The following is a 21453-nucleotide window of genomic DNA, read 5'->3' on the forward strand; positions in this document are numbered from 1 at the left end:
TGTCCAGAAAATTCGGAAAAAGCTAAAAATTGCTAAATTATGATTTTCTCTTTTGTTAACATTATACATTAAAAAATAATATTTATAATTGGTGTCTATGAGCCTAATGTAATGAAATACGCAGAAAAACAAATACAAAATGCACAAAGCACTATTACAAGTCCAATAAAAAACAAAAACACTAAGGCACTACACAAGCACAAAATGCACATACAAGACTTCAAAGCATAGTCTAAGATATCGCCGATATTTTGAAAACATCGTGATATTAACACTGTAAATTGGAAAAATGATATTAAAGGTAAAATATTGCGATATTTTCAATATATATATATATATATATATAATTGTGATATCATCACAAACACAGCACAACAATGGTGTTTTCTTAAACAGTTGGTGTAAGGGTATTTTAGGATTTTTTTTAAAAAGGGGATACGTATGTCTTTACTAATTTTTTAATAGGTTAGTTTGGGTATAAAGTTTATACCTTTTTAACTTTTGTTAGGGATTACGTGTCACCTTTTAAAAAAAGAAAGAAAAAGAAGTTGCTTTGTCTCCTCAAGTTCCAGTCAACGTGAGCAGGGAAAGAAAGAAAGAAGAGAAAGAGGAAGGGAAGGAAGGAAGAAAGAGGAAGGGAAGGAAGAAAAAAAGAAAGAAAAGGGAAGAAAGAAAGAAAAAAAGATGAAGAGAGAAAGGAGGCTTTACATTTATTTTTTTCTTATTTTTTCCTATTTTTTTATTTATTTTTTATTTTATTTTTTAAATTCTGAGATTTTCCCGAGATTTATTAGAAAACCGATAATATCCCGATATTATACCTCGCTGAGATATAGCCGATACCAATATTTGTGACTATGCTTCAAAGAGTCAAAACATAAAAAATATCATCTTTATTGAGTAGAATGCTTAGGAAAAACTTTAGAAACAAATGGGGTTTTTTACCCTTATTTATACACAATAGGTAGTCTTAAAAGAACTGTTAGAGCATTCCAACAGCTAGAAATAGATGTTGGACTGTTCCAACAGCTCTATTGACTAGTCAACTCTAATGTTGACTAGTCCAAAAAGAACCTAACTAAAAGAGCCCCTCAAAGCCAAGGCAATTACAAAAAATATAAAAAAACAAAAATAAATACAAAACTGTCCCCATAGGACAAACCTATATGCAAAAAGTAAAAAAGACTAAAATACCCCTGATGGGCATTACTTATTATAACAAAAATTATATATATATATATATATATATATATATATATATATATATATATATATATATATATATATATATATATATATATATATATATTAACACCTACCTAGAACAAACAGTTTGTTGGCTAGGCGTTCCGAGTGCTAAATTTGTGTAGGTCACTTAGTAAGTGCCTAGGCAACTTAACTACATAGCAACAGAATCAAGGAAGCCAATAGTTCTTTATAAATAGTTACCTTCCGCTGAACCGAAAGCAATTTGAACCTTCCATTGTATAATATTTTACACGTGGCCCATAAGACAAAATCTAGAAAACCAGATAGAAACAAGTGAGCAATTATCCAATAAAAGACAGCAGCTACATGAACGGTCTTAACTAGTTCTCCTCACCGCCTTCATCAAAGGATTAAAAGCTTCTTCTGCAATATAAGTCAATGTTGTTCCACTGTCAATGATTGTTCCTAGCCTGTCTTGAGCCGTATCTCCAGAATCGAACACATTTGAAGGAAGTTGCAGCATCACCCCACCAACATCAATTGCCTTCATGTATACATTGTAATGAGACCTATCAGAAAAACAGAAAAGTCACAACCAACCAGATTAAAGCCTTAAAGGATGATAAGGTTTAATTTTTATGATGAATAAAAGTTTTACTGGAGTATGTGTGAACATACAATGCCCCATAAGTACCTCACAAATACATAAAAATACGAGCATCTCACATGGAAGAAACTTTGTGACTGCTAAGAGAGCCACACAAGGCAGTCAAGAGCGTGAGATATGTATTCCTTTGCTAAGGCCCAAGATCATATCAAATTATTTAGATTTCAAAAACTGGAACAAGTACCTAATTTGACATCAAGGAATTAACCAGATTGTCATAATATTTGTTCCAAACAAGTAAGCAGTGTATCTATAATTTATTGTGTGAATGCATGTTAAATCTAGTTTTTTTTAAGTATGCTTAGATTTTAGGATTTTGTATTTTAATCCATATTTTTATAATTTTTTGAGTGAGCGCATGCTAAATCTGATTTTTTTTTTGGTATGCTTAAATTTTAGGGGTTTTGTTTTTAATTCATATTTTTGAAATTTTTTAATTGAATGCATAAATACAAAAAAAATTTAAGTATATTTAGATTTTAGGGGTTTTGTATTTTAATCCATATTTTTACAATTTTTTGAGTCAATGCATGCCAAATCTGAAATTTTTTTTGGGTATCCTTAGATTTTAAGGGTTTTATATTTTAATCCCTATTTTTTCAATATTTTGAGTGAATGCATGCAAATCCAATTTTTTCGGGAATGCTTTAGATTTTAAGGGTTTTGTATTTTAATCCCTATTTTTGCAATTTATTGATGAATGCATGATAAATCCGAATGTTTTTTTTTGGTATGCTTAAATTTTAGGAGTTTTGTATTTTAAACCATATTTTTGCAATTTTTTGAGTGAATGCATGCTAAATCCATCTTTTTTCCCGGCTATGCTTAGATTTTAGAGGCTTTGTATTTTAATCCCTATTTTTAAAATTTATTGAGTGTATTCATGTTAAATTATATATGTGTCCAAGTTGTCCATGATGATGAATCAAACGCAAGATACATGGACAGTAGCATTCTAACATGGCTGACACAAATGCTAGACAAGGACACCTTGTAATGTCCTGGACTGCGTAAGGACAGGACTGAACAGAACATGGTGTCCTTGTCCAGCGTTGTCCGTGAATCAAGCACCTCCTTTTAGTGCACCATGGAACACCATGCCTCTTCGTCTTCTACTAGGCATTGATGCATTAGGTCTGCTCTTCCCCTAAGGAGGTCTCAAGAAACATCCAGGTGACCATATTCAACTTGTGTTATGTTGTTTGAAGCCTGTCATACTTATGCTATTCATGTAGATGGTGCAATCACCTGAATCCTGGCAGTTGTAATTGGCCCAGATTCAGATTGCACTGTAAACCTACAAACTGAAAAACAACAGTCTGAAAAAAGTAAAAAGAACACAGAAAAACAGGAAAAACAAAAAACAAAAAGAAAGAAGCTTGGCTTAAAAAATATATGGATATGCATAGATCAATTTTCAGAGTTCAAATTATATAACCTTAATATAAGGGTGCACATAGGCAAGCTCCGACCAAGACAGGTTATATCCAAATTAAAGCTTGTTGTAAACAAACATGAAAACCCAGTGAAAGCAGCTTCTTGGACAAGAAAGGCATGTTCTAAGCAGAGACTTGAGATACTTTTCATTTGACTGGGCATGATAGTACATCAGGTTAAACTCAAATTTGAAACACCCTTAATTCCCAGTACTGCTCCAAGGTGTCACCAATTCAGTAAACAGCTCCACGGATTGCCCAAACCAATGGATCAAAATGTCAAGGCCAAACTCCACTCTATGAAGGGCCTAACTTTCTTGCTCATCATGCTGGTTTGAAACATTTGGCATTTTACATTTTCATTGTTACCCATTAAAGAAAATAAGATGTAAATACACTTGAAAAAACTGCATAAAATAATAAAATGTACAAAACAAGTTCTACAAGGCATAACTGCTAACAAAAAATCTGAAATTTCAAGTCTTTATCATTATCCTGTATCAGACTGACTGGTTTTGATATGCACAGGCACAGAATTCCGAAATTCACCAGACAAAGATACGACCACATTTCACAACAAACATTTTTTTTTATAAACCACTCACCGACAGTTTATAACTACTTCACTGCCACCATCTAGTTTAAGAGTAGCATGCTTAGAATTTGAACAAGGACAGAAACCATAAGAAGGTAGACAATATTATACATCAACATCATGATAGACAATCATAGAAAAGTATTGTAAATATTCAGTAACTACAAGACTCAATTTCCATTAATTCCCTCAAAATGGTTCTACTATAAAATCCAATATAAAATAGTTAAATACCTTACTTTAGATGATTATCAATTATTACCAAACAAATAGTATTATCAATTATAACCAAAATAATAGTCTAGTATTTCCATGTTTCACACACAATTAGCAACAAGTAACATACTGATTAGCTATCAAAGGGGTTGTCAGTGTCAATTATAACCAAAATAAGTCTAGTATTTCCATGTTTCTCACACAATTGGCAAAAAATAGCATACTGGTTAGCTACCAAAGGGATCGCCATTGTCGATTATAACCAAAATAAGTCCAGTATTTCCATGTTTCTCACACAATTAGCAACAAGTAACATACTGGTTAGCTACCAAAGGGGTTGTCTTTACACGAGGTTCCACCACATGTCCGATAGTGAATATTCCACCACCTTTTGTCCCATCCAAACAATGAGCAAACATCTTATCAACTTTCCCTGCTGAAGCTAACTGAGAAATTACAGAAGTACTTGATTGTCCAAAACCCATGATCCCATCTACTGCCTGGCTACTGGTACCAAGTTGCCCAGTTTCATGAATAGAACACCTGATATAAATATCAAAGAAATCTATTAATGAACATGCATAAAATATGCTATTATAGAATTTTGTGAAAACAAAAGAACAAGTAGTATCAAGTAAATGAGAAGAAAAATAGGAACCTTGACCAACAGGAATGAATAGCAACATCATAATATATTCCATGATACACAAAAAACAGAATGGATACTTATCTATGCTTCCAATAATAAATCAATTGAAAACAACTCACCACAATTCATTATAACCATTAATTCCAATCTTGTATTGTAGTCATTCTATAGCTGGCAACATAGGAGTGCTATGGCATCCAAAAGCAGTAAGATACAACAACCATAGTTGCCACGATGGGAAGCTAATGCATGAAGCAATATGAGAAGCAAACCCAGAAAGCTCCAAAGAAGAAATGTTGAAGGGCACCAAAATCTTCAGGAATCTAGGACGACAAGGAACACATAGTAATCATCACAAGAACAAGGAAACAAAAAAACAACAAACCAAAAAATCAAACGCATACTGAAGGTGCTATGAGTATGAGAGATATATAAGTTTTCCATGCGGGAAACATCTTTTTGGGACCTAGGAAGCCTGTATATTATCACATCAATTCTTAAGCAACAAAGGACAAGTCATCAATAGATACAGTACACAGCAGGAGGCTTGCCAAGTTAATGTCTGTTAGAGCACCTAAAAATTGTGCCTACACTAGTCTAGCCAATGCAGTCATTAGACTGATTGGTCCCACTAGTTGAAATAGTGATCCTGTGAAACACTTTTTAATTTGAAATTGTTATGGTTGATGCAAGCACTAAGCAACTACTAAAATTTCTAACAATGTCCGACCATCTCAGAGTTTTCCGAGATTTTCAACATAAGCATTGGTCAGTCATGTTATAATTGGTTATATTTTTCTAATGATGCATTTAGATGGTATGATTCAACACCATATCATAAGATCAGATAAAGCATCAAGACAACAACTTAAAATGCCAAAAACAAAATAAACTGCCTTGTTTTGTTCAACTGCCATAGTCGGCCGGAATCTTAAGAAACTATATTCCCACCACAGATCACTACTTTTATAGCTGCTTGTATCATTGACCACTAAAGAAGCCTATGGGAAGAAAAACTTACCCAAACACCACACTCGCATTGACAGGGCTGGTTTGGAAATTGCCAGTTATTTTGTTATACTGCATGAGATCTTTCACAAAGTTGCCCGTACTTGTGCTGCCATCGCCGTATTGCAAATAAAATTGGCAGGGGAGTTTAGGAGTGCAGCCTGAAACTCGGCCCCTATAAAGCATTGAACAAAAATCATCCTTACACGAAACCGAAGACCCACTGCTGGAACCGCTTGGATCATAAAGAGTCAACTCCAGCTGTACCAAAAGCATGTCTAGCAAACTTTAAAACCCAATAGTCTCAGTAAATCATCAAGTAGCTACCATAAACTTTAAATTGAAAGAAAAGAAAAGAAAAAGAAAATGGAGCATCACTCTGCAAACGTTTCAATGGGTAAAAGAATTCGGGGTTACAATTACCAAAAAAGATGAATTATACTAACTACTATGTTATAACTGAACCACCATCCAAACATTTTCATAGTGGAAATAAAATTCCAGAAGCAAACAATGGAGCTCAAAATTGCTCCCTATTCGACCGAGGTGAAAAAAGCAAAATCTCATATCCGCGAAAGCGAGATAAATTACCCCAAGATCGCTCTTCTTCGGACAATCCTGGCACTGAATACAATTCACCCAAAGCTGATCGCTCCCCGTATCGACTTGCACAAAGTAACGCCTCGGTGGGTTCCCGATCCAAAGTTCAGTAAAGTACAGTCTATCAAACAACCAGACAAAAAAACCACTAAAATCAACAAAAGGAAACTCACTCTGCAACGAAAACGTACCAAATTGCCGCACCTGGCTCAGAAAAGTAAGAAAAAAGAAACATAATGCAGCAAAAATGCATCCGCAGAAAAGAATTCCTCAGGAACAAAAACGAATCAGAAACCAAATCCCGCCGTGCAAGGGCCAACAGACTCACCCGGCCACGGTAGCGCTGCTGCTGCCGCCGAGGGGCAGATCGATGGCGTTTCCGAGCATCCGGCCTTGCCGGCAGACGTCGTGGGCCTTCATCCGGCCAATCTCGCTCCGGAGACCGGCGAATTTGCTCCTGACTCTCAGAATTCCAGTCGCAGAGGCCTCAGGAAGCGAAGAAACAACGAGGAAGAGCCCAAGCGCAAGGAGGAACGCCCTCTGATTCAAATCCATGAGAGCAAGACTCCCCCACTCGCCCGCTGCTCAGCGAGCGAGCGAGAGAGAGAGAGAGAGAGAGACGCAGCCCCCGGCAGGAGGAAGCGAGAAGCGGCCAAGAAGGAGGGAGCCGAGAAGGAGGAAGGGCGGTCTTTGGGGTTTTCGTAAATTTATAACAAAGGGGGTAAAAGGGCGCGTGCGTTTTGCTTTGCCGTCTCTTTTCTTTTTCTCGGTTAACGGAAAACCGGGAAAGGAGGAGGCCGACAGCTGTTGTCCGAAGGTACCACAATTACCATTTTGCACTTTGGTTTTTTTATATTGACTTTTTATTTATCGCACCACTGGAGTTGAGAAACGATACGAGCAGCTCGATGGTCGGCTTAGCTCCGAAATTTGAGCTAGTCGAGCCGAGCTACGAACCAGCTCGTTTAGGTAAATGAGCGGAGCACGAACGACTCGTATAGGCTAAATACTTATATATTATGTATATATTATATATATTAAATATATTATCAAGCTTAAAAAACACTTATAAATAAATTTTTAAATAAAACGAGCCAGCTTGAGCTCGGTTCATAAAAAGCTCACAAGTCAATACGCTTAACAAGCTGAGCCGAGCAGCCCAAGCTCGGCTCATTTACCAGTCCAACTAGTCACGCTTGCTTAGCATGTCGCAGTTACGATCACCGTCTTGGTAGCACCAAACTTCGTGGGCGCACCTCTCGTTTGCAGAGAGCCCCCCTTGCATTGACTTGTGGAAGAAAGTGAACTTCGTGGGATTCGTTTTCTTTTTTTTTAAGAGTTTTTATTTTTTTATGGCACCAAGAAAAGATTGGAGACCTACTTATGATTGTCGTCCTGGTAGCGTAAAATTTCGTGGGTTCACCCTTGGCCCTTAGAGAGTCGCCTTGTTTCGTGACACTCAGGATTTGAACCTTGATTGCTTGTCTAGAAACTTAGGTCCTTCCACCATGCCAAATTTCTTGTTAATAACAGGAAGAAATCATCATTATGATTTAAAGTTGAAGCACCTTACGAGGGGTCAAGAGGTGTCACCTTCACGGTCATCTTGTTTACAGTGTATCTTGGCCCTGCCCATGGACTATAGTATTTTTTTTTCATAAGCAAGCTAGAGTTAGGCATACCCCTCCAGTTACACAACCTACCATTGAGTTTTGAACTTGCAACGTTCCAACACATGATGACGTGCACTACTAACAGGATCCTTCCAAACAACCGGAGTTGTTCCCTTGCACCTTCCAGCATGGGACACACTCCAATTATCAAACTCGTGACATCTATCAAATTGAAGGCAACAAACATGGACACAAGCGCATATGATAAGCGTTCACCTTGCAAGCTTGAAACTTTTTCGAAAAACAAAACATGCGAGCATGATTTTTTTTTTAGTTTATTACTTAATAAAATTTTATATTTAATATTTTAATAATTTGAAAACATATTAAAAAAAATAATTAAACATGCCACCAAGGATACAAATCCAAAGTGATGTATTCATGTGGCATATTTTAGCACTTTAAATCGACCCACTTAATAGCCCCGAGGGGTTTGGTGCAATTGATAGGGACTTTACCACTAAACCGTTGGTCAGGGTTTCATTCTCATAAGTGTGAAACCACTTTCATTAATGAGCCCATTTGAATGCAAGGGTTGCACCATTGGAAAGCCATCCTAAGTACGACATATTTAACCAGCACGATTAGGTCTATGATCCTAAGGGTCGCTTTTTCCTTCGTTCATGAAAAAAAAAAATCAACCCATTTAACCATATCTCTAACTAGGATTTCAATAGAGCCCACACCTCTTTTGAGTGTGAAACAAGTCACCCTTGATGTCGCAATGAACGACATCCAAGATAGAATGGTTGAACTCTCCATCACCTAGATGAGTCTCATTCTTTTTAGAGCAGTTGATGTCTTATATGAACAGCATGTAGAAGTCGATCGCTCAGACCAGATCACACTCACTTGTTTTGGGCGAAAACACTGAAAAGTGTGGAACGGTTCTAAGAGTTCTTTTATTTTTTTAAAAGAGTAACATTGTCACGAGCATAGCTCGAGTAAGGCAACCAACATTTTTTCGTACTTGACATGCCTCATAATCTCGTGATTTCATTAAGAAACTGAACCTAGCATCAATGTGTTTTCTCAAACACGTGTGAACACAACGGATACCTTCTTTTGCCAAGACTTTCTTTCGAGGATTCTTGAACCTTGCCGTCACATAGCCGATCATCACTTATATGTATCTTTGTCTCATACCTATGAGCATCTTTAAACAAAGAGCAAAACATGCATTGTCACTCCCACATGCATCACCAAAGCCAAATCATGCCTTTGTGAAGGGAACAAATCATACCTTTTTTTTTGAAGCGGAAGCTGAAAACCGGATCGTTGATGCACGTTTTTGCTCAACGGATGCATGCCCTCACTTGGAGAGAACGACGAATCCACAGTCCAAGTGCCTCACGATGTTCAATCACTGTGAAGACGCCTTACCGTCTTCTTTTCTTTCTTTTTTTTCTATGCGACTGTGCACGCCCTTTATCTCTTTTCAGCAACTGCACAGTCACTCTCAATATGTGTACATTCCTCACTCTGTCTCTCACGCTATTGAGAGGGTTCTGAGAAGATGGGGAGGTGGGCGGTTTCCAAACCGCCCCCTCCTCAAATGGTGGGCCGGGTCCGGATCTCGCCCATCATGGACGGACCCGGTACCCAACCCAACATTCTTCCACTCGCACATGATGGGAAGAGATCTTAGAAGAAAGAACCCTAAACTTGTTCAGATGGTGAATAACATCGGGTATTCATACTGGCAAATGAACCGTGTGACCCGTGAGCTTAGGGAGTGGAGGCATATTATGTACCGGTTAGTGTAACATAATAGCCTAAACCTGAAAACAATAAGATAACACAAGGTATACCTGCACAAGCCAGATAAAAAGCCCATTGTGTCCTAGATCAAATACATTTTTTATATTCTAGCATACTGAATCCCTCTGCATATATCATAGTGCTAAGCTATGCTAGACAAGGCCTTCCATTATGTCACATGTTTTATCATAAACTCAAACATCCCGAGGATGTAGAAAAATAAGCTAGCTTTTAACATGTGCATAATCTGAAAATGTCAAATGATCTTACTTTCCAACTCTTATTCTTTGAATCAAGATAAGTTATTTTCCCAGACATGTTCTTTTAAACCGAATCATACATGGCCTTAAGCAACATGCTAAAGTAGCAACACTCATCTTTCTCCTTAAAATAAGGTCAAAAGTCAATAAGGACACCAATATATATATATATATATATATATATATATATATATATATATATATCAAGGACTCACACAATGAAGAAGCAGGGATCATTCTTCATTTCCTTTTGTAGTCAACTTGAAGTTATGGTGTGACATACGTGGTATGACTCACGTATTACGGCAAGACTTTCTCACTCCAGTGAGTGTATGCATACACCATTGACTCTCTATCGTACAGATCTATACTAGTTCTGTTTCTCCCCGAGAAACTAAGTTGAGTCCTTCAGGATGCACATTCTCATGCATTGTCTATCCAAGTCCTCAGATCTGGTCAACCAGGTTACTCTTGACATTTAGATAGCAAAGTCGGTCTCTCTATATAGTTAAATATACACGAGACCTCATCCTAACCTAGTTAGGGTGATGTATCCCATATACGTATATATGGTGAATATCATAACTCATTGTACTCCCACTCTTTTGAGTTATTATCACATGATATCCCCAAAATCTGACATGCTTATTAATTCAGCAACCCTGGATTTTGTTACATCCCATCTCAGCCCGCCCACAAGCAGCGTCTGAGGCGATAAATCCGTGTGAGAAGATTTATCTCAAACCTTGTAGCATACTTATATAGATGTGCAATATGCTATATAATGATCATAGAAAGAAATAGGAATAACATTAGCATATCAAATCTTACAAATACTCATAGATTGTATATGTTTAACATAAGAATCCCTATTGATTGGCTTAGTAAAGGGATCTGTCACCATATCTTGGGTATTAACATATGTCAAGACAACCTTGCCTTTAGATATAATATCGCGCATATACTTGCATCTCGTATCAATATGTTTGGTTCTATTATAAAACTTGGGATCCTTAACAAACGCAATTGCCGCTTGATTATCACAGAATAAAGTCACTGGCAGTTTTGCTTCAAAAGAGAGTTTCAAATGTTTGATGAATACCAAACACATTCTTGAACTGCGAACGAGCCTGCAACAAATTCAGCTTCCATTGTGGATAAAGCTACACATGTCTCCTTCTTGCTACACCAAGATATAGCACCATTGTTCATCAAGAACACATAGCCAGACGTAGACTTACGCTCATCAGGGTCTCCGCCCCAATCTGCGTCAGTATAGCCTACCACACACATGTTACCACTATGGTAACAAAGAACTGAATTTGATGTGCCTTTAAGATATCTCATAATCCTCTTGACAGTCTTCCAATGGGCTTGTCCTAGATTAGCTTGATATCTACTCACCAACCCTACTGCATAACATATGTCAGGTCGGATGCACATCATAAGGTACATAAGGCTACCTACTGCACTGGAGTAAGGGACTTTGGACATAGCTTCTATTTCTTTAGATTCCTTTGGACGCATCTTAAGACTTAAATCATTCCCTTTTGCAACAGGAGTACCTATGGGTTTACAATCTTACATATGAAATCGTTCTAAGACCTTCTTTATATATGACTCTTGTGAAAGAGAAAAAAGTCTTCTTGAACGATCTCTTTTGATCTCTATGCCCAGCATAAAGCATGTTTCACCCATGTTTTTTATTTCAAAATGAATAGGCAATCATTCTTTAATGATTTTTAGAAACTCCAAATGATTACTAGCCAATAAAATATCATCCACATATAGAGTTAGAATCATAAATTTTGGACATTGCCGCTTAAGATAAACACAGTAGTCCTCATCAATCATAGCAAAGTCATTGCTCATGAAGGTCTCATGAAACCTTAAATACCAATGTTTGGACGACTGCTTTAATCCATAAATGGATCGTTTGAGCTTGCACACTTTGCGCTCAAAGCCAGCAGTAACAAACCCCTCGGATTGTTCCATATATATTTCTTCATCCAGTTTTCCATTAAGGAATGCAGTCTTAACGTCCATCTGATGTAATTCTAAATCCATATGTGACACTATGGCTAACAAAAGTCGAATAGAGGTCAATTTGAACACAGGTGAGAATGTTTCATCATAGTCTATCCCTGCCATCTGTGTGTATCCTTTAGCAACCAAACGAGTTTTATATTGCTCGATAGATCCATTGGCATTCCTTTTAATATTGAGAACCCATTTGCTCCCAATAGGTTTCCTTCCTTTTGGAAGATTAACAAGATCCCATACCTCGTTGGATGTAAAACCCGTGAAATTTATGGAATTCTAAACGAATAAAAGTGAAGCATTTATGTGAAATAGTAAGATTTTATGCTATGCAATACAATTTTGATAACTTGAGGTTTCTAGAACGAAACTGGTAACAAACTCTCAAAAGTGGTATTTGGATCTGGATCTTAGCAAGATCCAATGTTCCGACTCGGCTCACGGGGCCCAATGGGAAACTCGATGGTTTCGGGATGATAGCGTGAGATCCGAAGCACATTTAAGGTAAGAGAGTGCAAGTTTAGAACAAACGAGAGAAAAATCCACGTGAAAACGGGAGAAAATCTATCAACAAGAAAAAATGTCTCAATATGACATTAAAAGTATTTTCTTGCAAAAGTAAACACCAAGTGATGGTGTGGTGTAGTAGTAGGACGCACGGTTGTATAGAGCCACAACCCAAGTTCAAAACCCCGGAGCGCCCACGTAGAAATGAAAAACATTGTTTTTTCATGAAACCCAAAACAAGACTAAAAGAGTTAAATACAATTTAATCCACACACTTTGCAACAAAAAACAATGTAGCACAAGTGGTGGGGTTCGTTGCCCATTTAGTGGAAGATTCTGATTCAAAAACCCCTATGCACAAATTGTCTTTTTGCATAGAAAAGTGATGATTTTACTTAAGTGAAAATATATATATATATATATGAGTGGTAAAAACGTGGGAGTTGGGTTAAGCCTATATTTTTTGCTACTTTTTTCCCTTTTCCAAAAAGTAAGGGAGATCCCATGTGACATGGAAGAGGAGTACCCATAAAGCAAATAGTGAGGGAAGTTAGAGAAAATCATGACAAAGAGAGGAGGGGGCATTTTTGGAAATAGACATCACCCACCAAAAACGTGTGATGAGGGTAAAGATTTAATGTTTCAAAAATTTAATAACTTTCTCTAAGTAAGAGGAGTTAATGAAGATTTTTTTTGGTGGGGAGTTACACTAGACGTCTCTCTCTCTCTCTCTCTCTCTCTCTCTCTCTCTCTCTCTCTCTCTCTCTCTCTCTCTCTTGACGTTTTGGCCAGCCACCCTTTCCTTCCCTGCTGCTCGTGGGGACTCCATTATTGAAGTTGTGTGGGTTGCTCTAACGAAGGAACGAGAGTGCAGTTGTGCCATCGCAAGACTTCAAATAGGTAAGGGGCACTATACTTATACGTTGTAAACGTTGTCTTGTAGTACCTATGGGGCTTGATGCTGCCCAGAAATCTGTACTAAACCATGTCAGCCATGGATGGGTATATAGGGGTCCAAGCTCTGGACTTGGATGATAAAAAAAAACTTTGGGTTTTGGATGGCCCGAGTGATGGAGGGCTGAATGTGAACTCATTCCAAACGTTTGATGGGCATTTGTAACACACGGTTAGAGTGGATGACTCTACAGGTGAGAGTATGTATATTAGAGATGAGACGATCATTCCACTTCCAGTAGCTATCACAAATTTTAAGTTATATGCTCAGCACTATACACAGACCACGTCACATGAAAAAAAATATATGTATAGGTTGTTCCCAAATCTATTGTCCAAGGGTTTCATTAGAGATAACTCAAATCTGATTGTTTATAAGGTTGTGGTCGATACCCACGTCTGTTCGTTCCCTGTAGATTTAAGCCTTTGCCTTAACCTAATGATTTTTGCTTAAATCATCTACAAAATGTTGTTTTGATAGTCTGTTAAACATGGGCCAGATAAGCTTCTAATTTATGCTCTGCCCCACCATGTATCGGCTGGGATTAGTGGTGGAATGTGAATGGCTGGACATAACATCTGATTTTTTTATTTTTATGATACTAGTTTGGGTTATTACTTAATGAGCTGTAAACTTTTGCAATGTATGCATAGTGGTCGATGGCCTGTAGCGCAACCAAGTTGCAGACGACGTCAATATGCTATTATATTCATGAAATTATATGATTGCTATGAGGAACTATGAGTTAATGGTATGGGAAGTGTTGCTAGACTGACATGAATATCATTGATTTAACGGGAACTAAAATGTTAACCACTTAAGTCATTGTTTGTTCCTTTCATTCTCCACAATTACTATCCTTATGTTTATGTTGTTGTTTAATGTATTTTTTTTTATACCACCATGGGCATATTTGCTGGGAAATTGACCATGGTTATAGTATTACTCAACCGTGTTTTATTGATTATTCTTATGTACTATTTACTTTGTACATACCCTGTCCATAAAATGTGAATATCTAATTTTCTTCATTTTTGTCATGTTTAGCCATGTCTTTTATCATAGTCTTTTCCATGTTGGGACCGAAGGGGTCCAGCGTTTTAGACATTTTTGCTTGAAGAGAGTGTATGGTTGTTTGTCCATTTAAACCCATGCTACCTGGATAATGTAGGGGTGTTAGCAACAGACAAATATGTATACACATAGACACACATATGAGGTGGCATACAGTGCGAGCAATACATCTTTGTTGCTCTCTTTGCATTTGTGCTTATTAACTTGGTCAATTTTCCGTTTGATGTACAATAAAATAAGGAAAACTAAAAATATATAAGGGGAGCAACATTGCCAAAATAGTACATAATGAAATAAAACTTCGCCATTGCTGGGAAAAAAAATAGAGGCAGCACGTGTTGTCTCTGCTAGTATGCTCGATCTGCCTATACCGAGGCCATGCAAGACATGTTGGGCTCCTCAAGGAGAGACACCAATGGTTAGCACCTTTCGTTGATGACTGTCACTTGAGGGTGGCAGCCATAAGGCAATGACAAGAGTCGGCCCATGACAGTCCGGCTTATTGCGACAAGTCTCTGTGACCTTAGTAAGGATATATATATATATATATATATATATATATATCAAGCAAACCATGCCACATGGATGGCATGGTTACTGGGTACTAATGTGTACGCTGTAGTTCAGAAAAAAAAAATGAATGCTCAAATATGGGCTCCGAGTCGAGCCATGAAGGAAAAAAAATGCTACCTTGATGGTGCTTAGCATACCCTAACTCAAATACATACTTTGTGTGCGAACTCTAAGTCATGTTCAGGATTTGGGAATCTCTTGTGGTGCGATGACTCGCACACGAACACAATTGATAAATATAAATGTATGCATCACCAAACAGGTGGCAAGGTTCTGGGTATACCGAGAAGACGGTATATGTTACTAGACTCCCTCAGGGTGCGATAGCTCGCACGAAATGATGAAGAAAAGGTTAAATGAAATTATAAATATAAAACCTCTGAGATTTTGAGTACACCTGAAAGACAGTGTATGTTACCGGATTCTTCGGGCTCTGGGTACACCTGAAAGACGGTGTATGTTACTGGACTTATGGTCTACCTGGGAGAGGGTAGGTGGTACGAGCTTCATGGACGTTCTGGTTTTTTGTGAGAGCTAGGCATCTCACCGGGTCCCCAGTCCACGAAGTTAGAAGACCAGGACTACTAATGTATCCTAGGTGGTAGATTCAAGTCTTCTGCAGAAGTGTCAAGGGTGCATCCTAATTCTTGTTCTAGTCACTGGAGAGTTTTCTCTCGGTCACTGACCGTTCTCTTTGGACATCCGTACGGCTAGTCATACGGGTTATTAATTAATAGACCCCTGTATGGTCTTGGTCCGCTATGAGGTCTATGCCTGTGCGTACCCACAGGGTAAGAGTAAAATAAACATTAAATAATTTAAGTTGAATGAAAAACTTATTGTTGAAGAATTGTGAATTATTGATATTACATTCGTAAAACTTATGGAATTTACAACTTATACTAATGTGAATCAATGTACCTTTAATTCAGTTATCTTTTACACTGTATCATGAATTAGAAAGCATAATCATTTTCTTAGAATGATGCAAATTTCCATGCTAGTTATATCTGCAAATGTTGCATATATTTGTACACAGGACACTGAGCACCACATATAAATATAATGCTTCTTACGCAGACAGAGGAGTCTGACCCTTCTGCTTTAAATGTTTTTCAGGTAGCAACTAAATCAGAGCATCGGAGTGTCGTTATGGATATAACCAAGAGATCTCATTTATTTCAGTATTTTATATTTGAACTCTGATTAGTAGATTTACATTTCTGTTATGAGATGTAGTTAATGACATTAATAATTTAATTAATGAATGGTATGCTTTTTTGTACTTCTTTGTTTTACCCTGTAATGCACCCGACTTGTGTTTTTGCACTTTCGCTATTTCAATAAAAAAAATTATTCCAAATTTTTTACTATAAAAAGTTGGGGTGTTACAGCTTTGGTATCAGAGCAGGACTGAATAATTTGAGATCTTGGCTCTTCCAGCGACCACAATGACTCTTTAAGTATGTAGGAATGTTGTTTTTGTAATGTAGAGATAAAAACCATATGAGGATGTACAATTATTTCACAAACTTATAACTAAAATTATAATGAATTTTAATTGCTCAAATAGATGGCTTGGGCAAACCGCTGCAACGATATTATGAAAACACTACATAACCTGGCCGAAGTAGTAGGTCAGCAAGCTACGACAATGCAGCAGATGGGCAACAATTTACACCAGGTGGCCCACGAGAAGAGTACAAACAGTGTGACTATGTCTTACAAGAAATTCATAGACATGGATCCTCCTGCTTTCTCTAGAAAGATGGATCTGGAGGCTGCTGAGAGTTGGATACGGAAGATCGAACGTATCTTCCGTGTACTGGAGGTGCCCGAGTAGCGTCGGGTGGACTTTGAGACTTATCGTCTAAAGGATCATGCTAAAAAATGGTGGAAAACCACCAGGGCAGTCAAGTTCCGGGATGGCCCAGTATCTTGGACTGAATTCATAGAAGTCTTCAATACCACCTATTTTACCAAGCACGAGAGGGCAAAGAAGATGCAGGAGTTCTTGGATCTGCAACAGAGCAAAATGTCCCTAGCCGATTACATCACTAAGTTCCACAGTTTGGAACGATATTGTCTGAACGTGTACACATTGGACGAGGATCGGGCAATGAAGTTTGCTCGAAGCTTGAAGACGGGCCCAAAAACCTCGATGAGGCTATTCAGGTAAAAGATCATTTTTTATCGTGGTATTAGTGGCATAAAAGTTTATAATGTATGATTAACCATTAAATTGTAATGAATTGTTCCTATCTATCCCGGACACACAGGTGGCGACTCTCCTTGATGACGACTGGAAGGAGGGACAAAGGTCTCAGAAGAATAAAATTGGGGTTCAAAAACCTGAATTCAAGAAAAAGTTTGGTGGGAGGCAATTCCAACCTCAGAACAAGAAGCCACGACACGAGAATGGCACCAAACCTAAGCCAAGACATAATCAAAGGTGTCAGAAGTGCAATTGCTTTCACTCCGAACAACAGTGTCCCTGTGAGATAAGAGGGTGTCTCTACTACGAAAAAATAAGATATTATATCAAAGAGTGTCAGAAGAAGCATGTCGATGATGCACTGCGCGACACTGGAGGACAACAGCCTCAACAACACCGTGCACCGCCACCACAGCCACAGGCGACCCCACAACGCGTAGCAGGACGTGTGTATGCCACTACAACTGACCAACTGGAGAAGGGGGACCTTGTGTAAGGTACCGTGCTTGTTTCGGGCCAAGCCGCCCTTGTCTTATTTGATTGTGGAGCTTCACATCCCTTCATATCTGTTAATTTTGCAAAACAACTTAGTAATCCCACAGAATCACTGAACCATGAATTTGTAGTATACAACCCCATAGGGCTCAATGAAATCTGTGTGAACTATATGCCAGAAGTAAAGATCATATTAGGGAATCACAACCTACCTGCTAATTTAGTATTACTCAATATGACTGAGTATGACATCATATTAGGCATGGATTGGCTGTTTGAACATTATGCCAGGATCCTCTGTAGAGAATAAAAGGTTATTCTATCTCGACCAAGTATGCCAGAGGTTTTATTTCGTCTGGCAAGACCAGATATTCAAAAAAGGGTTGTTTCGACCCTCAAGGCCCAGAAGTATCTCCGTCGGGGAGACATGGCTTTTCTGGTTAGTATGATTGGAGGTGAAACAAAACTAACTCCACTTGAGGATTTGAAAATTGTCCGCGATTTTGCCGACGTATTTCCAGAGAAACTTCATGGACTTCCTCCTCAGCGGGAAGTCGAGTTCGGGATAGAACTGATGCCAGGTACGAAGCCAATATCAAGAGTACCCTATTGGATGGCACCAGCAGAGTTGAAAGAATTAAAGAAGCAGTTGCAGGAGCGGATGGAGCATGGTTTTATACGATCGAGCACGTCTCCATGGGGAGCACCGGTCTTATTCGTGAAAAAGGATGGGTCTATGAGACTATGCATAGACTATAAAATGTTGAACCAAACAACTGTGAAGAACAAATATCCCCTACCCCGTATTGAGGACCTATTTGATCAACTGAAAAGAGCAAAAGTCTTTTCTAAGATTGATTTGAGGTCAGGTTATAACCAATTGAGAATAAAAGATGAAGATATCCCAAAATCAACATTTCAAACCAGATATGGGCATTTCGAGTTTGTGGTGATGCCATTTGGACTCACTAATGCTCTTGCGGCATTCATGGACCTGATGAATCGGGTATTTAGGTCATACTTGGACTCTTTTGTCATCATCTTCATTGATGATATACTGATATACTCGGAAAATACAGAGGAACACAAAGAACATCTGAAAATCGTTTTGAAAACCCTCTGTACACATCAGCTATATGTCAAGTTCTCGAAATACGAATTTTGGCTTGAAGAAGTCATGTTCCTTGGGCATGTGATCTCGAAGGATGGAGTTTCAGTAGATCCTGCCAAGGTTGAAGCTGTGATGAATTGGTCACAACCAAAGAATGTCAGCGAAATTCGAAGCTTCCTAGGATTAGCTGGCTACTAGAGGTGATTCATTCAAGATTTCTCTCGAATCGCTATGCCAATGACCAAGCTTCTACGAAAATGGGTAAAGTTCGAATGTAATGAGAAGTGTGAAGAAAGTTTTCAAACTCTTAAAGCTAAACTTACCACAGCTCCAGTGTTAGCCTTACCGTCTGGAAGCAGAGGATTCGTGGTGTACACAAACGCTTCTGGTACTGAACTGGGGTGTGTACTGATGCACCATGGCAAGGTCATTGCCTATGCATCTCGACAACTAAAGACTCATGAGAGAAATTACCCCACTCACGACCTAGAGTTGGCGGTTATGGTTTTCGCTTTGAAGGTTTGGAGACATTATCTATATGGGGAGCAGTTCAAAGTCTTCACTGATCACAAGAGCTTGAAGTATATGTTTTCTCAGAAGGAACTCAATATGCGACAAAGAAGGTGGCTTGAGTTCATCAAGGACTACGAATTTACAATCTCGTACCATCCCAAGAAAGCAAATGTTGTAGTTGATGCCCTTAGTCGCAAGGTAGGGGGAAATCTTTCTAGCCTGGTAAGTCTTGGATGGAAGATGATTTCTGAGTTCACAGAATGGAGGCATTTCTCCGATAATCAAGGCATACTTAGGTTGTCTAGCCTGACGATACGATCAGAACTACGAGAGCGGATCATGATTAAGCAAAAAGAAGACTCGCAATACAGAAAGATGGAGGCATTGGCGTTGCAAGAAGATACCGCTTTTCAGCGCAAAGAGGATGGAAGTATATGGTTTAAGGATCGACTATGGGTGTTGAGCGACCCAGAGACTAGAGAAGAGTTATTAACAGAGGCATATAAGAGCAAGTATACCATTCACCCGGGCAGTACCAAGATGTTTAAAGATCTACAACTCAAGTATTGGTGGAATGGAATAAAGCGTGATGTTGAGAGATACGTTGCGAAGTGCTTGACATGTCAACAAATCAAAATTGAGCATCAAAGGCCGGGAGGAACAATGCAGTTGATGGAAATTTTTCAATGGAAATAGGAGCATATCAGAATGGATTTCGTGATAGGGTTACCACGAACCCGAAAGAACCATGACGTTATTTGGGTAGTAGTTGACCGACTCACTAAATTGGCACACTTTCTACCGATGAGGAAGGGTCAATCATTAGAGAGCTTGACCGAATTATACGTCCAGGAGATAGTACGACTACACGGAGTACTAGTCTCGATCATATCCGACAGAGACCCTCGGTTTACCTCACGACTATGGGGGCAGTTACAAAAGGCATTGGGAACTAAGTTGAAGTTCAACACTGCCTTCTATCCACAAACCGATGGACAGTCAGAAAGGACCATACAGACACTGGAAGACATGTTACAGGCCTGTATGCTGGATTGGAAAGGAGAATGGGATGCTCACGTGGTACTAACAAAGTTCGCTTATAACAATAGCTACCACGCGAGTATCGGTATGGCGCCTTTTGAAGCATTATATGGGCGACCTTGCAGATCTCCGGTACATTGGGACGAAGTTGGCGAAAGAGCAGTTGAGTTACGAATGGTACTTCAGCATTACACAAAGCAAATACAGAAGATACGAGATCGACTTAAAGCAACACAGAGTCGACAGAAAAGCTATGCGGATCAGCGATGCAGAGAGCTTAGTTTCGAAGTGGGAGATGCAGTGTTTGTCAAGGTATCGCCAACCAAGAGTGTTTTCAGATTCGGAAAGAATGGAAAGTTGAGTCTTAGATACGTCGGATCTTTCTCAATATTAGAGCAGATCGACAAAACTGTTTATCGAGTTGAGCTACCATCTCAACTTGCCAAGATTCATAATGTATTTCATATATCGATGTTGAGGAAATACATTCAAGATCCGTCACACGTGATTCAGTTTGAGGACATCAGTGTGCAAGAAGATCTGACCGTAGAAGAGAGACCAGTCGAAATCGTAGATCGCAGTGAGCGGGTGATGCGAAATAAGATCATCCCATTAGTCAAAGTGAGATGGAGACATCATGGCTTAGAAGAATGCACGTAGAAACCAGAAGCAGCAATGAAGGACAAGTACCCTCAATTGTTTGATTGATAGGTAATACAAATTTCGAGGATGAAATTTCTTTTTAGAGGGGAAGGATGTAAAACCCGCAAAATTTATGGAATTCTAAACGAATAAAAGTGAAGCATTTATGTGAAATAGTAAGATTTTATGCTATGCAATACAATTTTGATGACT

General features: G+C 38.5%; 1 protein-coding gene across 1 annotated transcript in view; it reads right to left on the reverse strand.

The window, feature by feature from the left end:
- The window catches only part of LOC149843023 (aspartic proteinase 39-like), a 28647-nt gene extending 21596 nt beyond the window's left edge, over positions 1-7051 (reverse strand). Inside the window, exons 1-6 of the mRNA XM_090001668.1 lie at positions 6709-7051; positions 6372-6501; positions 5794-6041; positions 4442-4666; positions 1604-1778; positions 1450-1520 (exon numbers count right to left, since the gene is read on the reverse strand). Of these exons, the coding sequence (XP_089857794.1) occupies positions 1450-1520; positions 1604-1778; positions 4442-4666; positions 5794-6041; positions 6372-6501; positions 6709-6935 (1076 nt within the window). The 5' untranslated portion in view covers positions 6936-7051. The remainder of the gene's footprint in view (positions 1-1449; positions 1521-1603; positions 1779-4441; positions 4667-5793; positions 6042-6371; positions 6502-6708) is intronic.
- Between the last annotated feature and the right edge of the window lie 14402 nt (positions 7052-21453).

The sequence above is a fragment of the Nuphar pumila genome, chromosome 3, assembly GCF_984573655.1.
Source record: "Nuphar pumila chromosome 3, dmNupPumi1.hap1.1, whole genome shotgun sequence".
In the NCBI taxonomy this organism is placed as follows: Eukaryota; Viridiplantae; Streptophyta; class Magnoliopsida; order Nymphaeales; family Nymphaeaceae; genus Nuphar; species Nuphar pumila.